Raw genomic sequence first — 5054 nt, forward strand, 5'->3', positions numbered from 1 at the left:
TGTGGTGCTGGGGATCGAACCGCGGTCCCTGTGCTTTGCCAAGCTTGTTTCAAGTAGGTGCTTTAGACCACTGAGCCATCTCTCCAGCCCCAAGTGGGCATTTCAGTGGGGATATTATGGCTCTTATTTTTGCTATCACTAGTGGCAGTATCTTACTTTTAAAAGTATATTTTTCCATGAACATTATTCTACAATTCTGACCAGAAATTTGTAAGATCATTCAGAGATCAGCACTGTATAATGGGGTCTATGAATCACAAATGACCTAAAACTGTCTCCATGATAATAAAAGTCTGCTCTCAGAAATACTACACTTTCCCCTACATAGGTATGAGGTTACTGTTTGATAGGAGCAAGAAAAACAACTGAGCTTCCCAGAAAAGAAATGTAGTGAAATTCTGTGTTTGGTTATTTTCCTAAAGCTCTTTTCTAAGCAGCAAAGAAGTGCCAATAAACCTTTTACTCTCCCTCTGAACTAATCAGATTACCCAAGGAAACATGTTCATGGACATTGGCTCAGAGGCTTAAACTCTTCACAGCCAAGCTATGAAGTCTGTAACTGTAGAGACTGGGTGATACTGTAGGAATACTAAAGAAAGTTATGGGGTGGGGTTTTGATGCTTGGATATTACTTAATGAAAAATGTTCTCACCTGAGGTATATTTTTGGGCAAGAGTAAGAAAACAAAGCAAAAAATAGTCTCTTTAAGGATCAAGATCCTAGGGCCAGCCAGATAGCTCAGCACTAAAGCACCTGCCTAGGCAGAGTACAGTGGCCAGGGTTCCATGCAGTGCTGGCCCCGCCCCCAGGGCAAGCTGAACACAGGCAGATCACTTACAAGTCTGATCTATGTGGTAAGACCTTGTAGACCCTATACTAAATACAAAAAAAAAAAAAAAAAAAAAAAAAAAAAAAAAAAAGATCAAGATCCTATGACAGGCCAGCCAGATGGCTCAGTGGATTAAAGCACCTGCTAAAGCAGACACAGGGGCTGGGGTTTGATCCCTGGAATACCCGTGCCAGCCCCACCCCGGGACACGCTGAGACAGCAATTAAGACTGGGCATGGTGGTGTGCACTTATAATCCCAGTGCTTGGGAGCAGGGAGGCCTGCTCATTAGCTCAGGTGTTTAAGTGCCTGCTGAAACAAAGCAGTCAGGCTCAGGATGCTGTGGTTTGATCCCATCAACCTGAAGCCAAATCAGACCTGCCCTGAAGGCATCCTGAGCGGCCAGAAAAAAAAAAAAATCCTTCTGCCAGTGCTTGGGAGGCTGAAAACAGGAGGATCACTCCAATCTGTGTAGTGAGACCCTGAAAACCCTGTACTAAAACACATTAAAAATAATTAATTAATTGAAAATAAAGATCTCATGACAACTGGTATTGGCTCAGCATATAAATGAAAGCAGAATCTTCTACATAAAGAATAAATTAGATTTAACCATACATCAGCTCTTGCTGTGGATAATTTATGTTCTTTTTGGACTCTGTAGAGCTGAATGGGAAAGAAGACCAAGAAAGTGGTTTCTGTCTGTCCAGATTATTTACCATGTCCTCCATGGACTAATGTTTTTGGAGTCTGGAGAAATATATATATATCCTCCTCCACTGGATTTATACTATCTCTAGTCAAGAGTTAATTAAACTTTAAAATTCATGGTCCTCTCTTTTTCTGTCTAAATGGTACTAAAATTATCAGTTTCATTTCATTTATAGGAGAAAAAAGGCATGAGAGAAGAAATGTATTCTCAGGTCAAATAGCACATATTCAAGGAGCCAATAATAATAATAATATTTAACATAAATAACTTAAAAGATTTACCTTCACTTTTCTTATAAAGAAAGCAAATAAGCTGGGCATGGCAATCCAAGCACTTGGGAAGCTGAGGCAAGAGGATTGCCACATATATGAGGCCAGCCTAGGCTATACAGTGAGTTCAAGGTCTCAAAAAGATTTTTAAAAGAAGGAAAGAGAGAAAAGGAAGGAAAGAAGGAAGAGGGAGGGAACAAGGATGGAAGAAAGGAGGGAGAGAGAAGGAAAGGGAAGTGGAAGGGAAAAGGAAAAAGGCAGGCAGGCAGTCAAAGAAAAAAAAAAAAAAGGCTGAACCCTGGTATGTAGAATTACAGGCACAACTGTGTACAGTGCACACCTATAGTCCCAGATTCTCAAGAGACTCAGGCAGGAGAATCTCTTAAGCCCCAAAGTTTGAGGCAAGACTATGCCACATAGCAAGAACTCATTTCAAAATGATGATGATGATGATGATGATGATATAAAAATAAATAAGGGAGATCATCTCCAATTTATATCATATTCATACTCATAGTAAAAGAGTAAAATACACAGATAATGATTTTGCCTTTACCTCACATAATGTCGACAGTTTACGACAATAGCAATTCCATTTGATAGGTTCAAAGTGGGTTCATTTTCTACCCTGCAAAACAAGAAAAGACTAAACCATTTCCCAAACCAATCTTTCTTGGATACAAATTTTGAACCATGTCCTCTCCAGAGATCACTGGAATTCGGTAAGGAAACAACTAAAGAGATAATGGCAACTTTTAAGTTTATTTCCTCTAATGAAAAGGAAAAATAAACCTCTAAAAAGGATTTAGGTAAGTATACTTACTTGTTAATGGCTAACACAATAAGAAAATGTGGACGGGACCTTATAGTTTCAATGTGACTTTAGGTCAAGAAATCAAACTGTGAAACTATTGGTAATAGGACAATAAAGGCTGAGAAAAAGTGCTGGGTCATGGCATCATCTTAAATCAAGGACTTTCGCACTTACCCAAAGCTCTCTGTGGAAAGGAATCCATTTACCTTTACACTGAGAGTAACCCTGACCTACAAAACAATAAATGAGGCATGAGATTTCACATGAGCCAAGATAGAAATTAAAAACTTCCACACCTAATTTATAAGGAAAAGGATATTTTTTACTTTTCAAAATTATTATTTTAATTGATAAATCCTAATTATATAAAGTGATGCAGTATGATATTTTGATATATGTATGCCACATGAATTAAATCATCCTGGTTAACATATCTATCACTTAATTTACTTTTTGTGTTGAGACATTTACTTTCTTGACTATAATCAACCTGCTATGTCATTGTATGAATTCAGCTTGACATATCTGCAGTCATCTTGAACTATAATCACTATGACTTTTCCAAAGTAACCCTAGGTGGGTTTTCCTGCATAGATTCCTAGCAAACTATAATAGATTAAATCATTAACATTATATGTGAAGCTTTACTTAAAATTGGACCCTGCTCCACAGATGCACCTGACATTGGTATCTTAAGTTGAACCATGTATATTTTAACCAGAATGAAGTCATTTTGTCCTAACTCATAAATCTGTCCTTTTCTGACCTAAATTCCAGGGATCCAATTGGTCTTTCTGCCAAAAAGAACAACTCTTTTGTCATTAAGTTCTCTCAGTAAACTACATTGTATGAAATCTTAGATATCTCTCTCTCTCTCTCTCTCTCTCTCTCTCTCTCTCTCTCTCTCTTCTTTAGGTCTCATAGCAGCTCAGGGTCCTCATGCAATAAGACAGGATTATTCCAGAACAGCAGTATATCCCCAGAACTTATTCCTCCTAACTAATTGAAATATGTACCCTTGACCCTATTCCTTCCCTCCTACTGTCCCTCAGCCCCTAATAACCACTATTCTATTCTGTACTTCTATTAATTCAACTTAAGATTCCAGGTATAAGTGAGAACACATGGTGTTTGTCTTTCTGTGCCCAGATTATTTGAATGGATAAAGATTATGTGGTATATATACACAATGGGGTACTATTCAGCCTTAAAATAGAAGGAAACCCTATCATAGGCAACAACATAGAGGAGCCTGGAGAAAAAAAGATATTCTTTCTTGCTTTTTGCATTCACAGTTTCACTGAATATATTTAGTACTTGCCTATGTTCAAATTCCTACATCACAATTCCAGGTGGTTTCAAATTATCAGGAAATCTTGCCTCTTTGCTATTGATCCAACTTATCCCTTCTCTTTTTAAAGAAAATATCAAATTTTATTTCTATTATTTTCAAGACATGAACAATTCTGTGATTTTTTTCTTTCTTTTCATTCCCCATCTCCATCTGACTTATGTCCTCTCTCCAATTTACATCATTATTCTTATCATTCCTTACTTTCCATCTACATTTTTCTTTCTATAACATAAAAAGGGACTCTAGAGCCAGACTGCCTGGATTCATATCCTGACTCTACAAGTTACTTAACTTCTGTACTGTAGTTTCTTCAGCCATAATGGGAATGTCAAAATTCATTTCATGAAGGGTGATGTGAGGTTAAGTGGAGGAATATGTGCACTTAGAATAATTACTGCAAAACAATAAACACTTAACCCTGCTGACGACAGAAAAAGTAGGAAGAGACCATAAGAAAAGGAGAAAACTATAAGACATACTGCGCTATGTTCACCTTTATAAATATATCTGACTGCAGGTAATAATAAAAAATTAGCCCTTCAGTATTTAAAATGTTTTTATCCAAATTTCCTTATTTTCTTTGACAGTCACTTCAGAAAAGAAAACGATTTATCTCTAACATTTATTGTCTTAAGTTTAACAGCAAATTGAACAAGAGGAGGGAAAAGCTATATCTAATGTGATACAATAAAGCAGTTAAGGTGAAAATAAGAATCTAAAATAAAGCTGTCTGCATCAAGCCTTCTTAGTTATATCACAGACTGCCTTGATTCAGAACATAGTTCAGTGGTAGAGCATGTGCTTAGCGTGAGGGCCTGGCAGGATCCTGAACAGACCCAGAGTGCAGGCCCAGCGAGTGAGTGAGACAACCCAGGGCCTGGCGGGATCCTGAATAGACCCAGAGTAAAGGCCCGGCAAGTGAGTGAGACAACCCGGGGCCGGGGATCCTCATTCCACCCAGGCTGCGGGCCCAGCGCAGAACCCTTCAGCAGAACTCCCTGCAAAGAGACTAGAGGCAAGACCCACCCAGCTGATTCAGGAGCAGAACATCTTGCCAGAGTGACACAAAGGGTTCAA

General features: G+C 38.2%; 1 protein-coding gene across 1 annotated transcript in view; it reads right to left on the reverse strand.

Moving 5' to 3' along the window:
- CUNH11orf80 (chromosome unknown C11orf80 homolog) overlaps positions 1-5054 on the reverse strand; it is a 134109-nt gene that overhangs the window by 59875 nt on the left and 69180 nt on the right. Inside the window, exons 6-7 of the mRNA XM_023710736.1 lie at positions 2798-2853; positions 2366-2437 (exon numbers count right to left, since the gene is read on the reverse strand). Coding sequence (XP_023566504.1) covers positions 2366-2437; positions 2798-2853 — 128 coding nt within the window. The remainder of the gene's footprint in view (positions 1-2365; positions 2438-2797; positions 2854-5054) is intronic.

Source organism: Octodon degus, unplaced genomic scaffold, assembly GCF_000260255.1.
Source record: "Octodon degus isolate 3935 unplaced genomic scaffold, OctDeg1.0 scaffold00018, whole genome shotgun sequence".
Classification (NCBI taxonomy): domain Eukaryota; kingdom Metazoa; phylum Chordata; class Mammalia; order Rodentia; family Octodontidae; genus Octodon; species Octodon degus.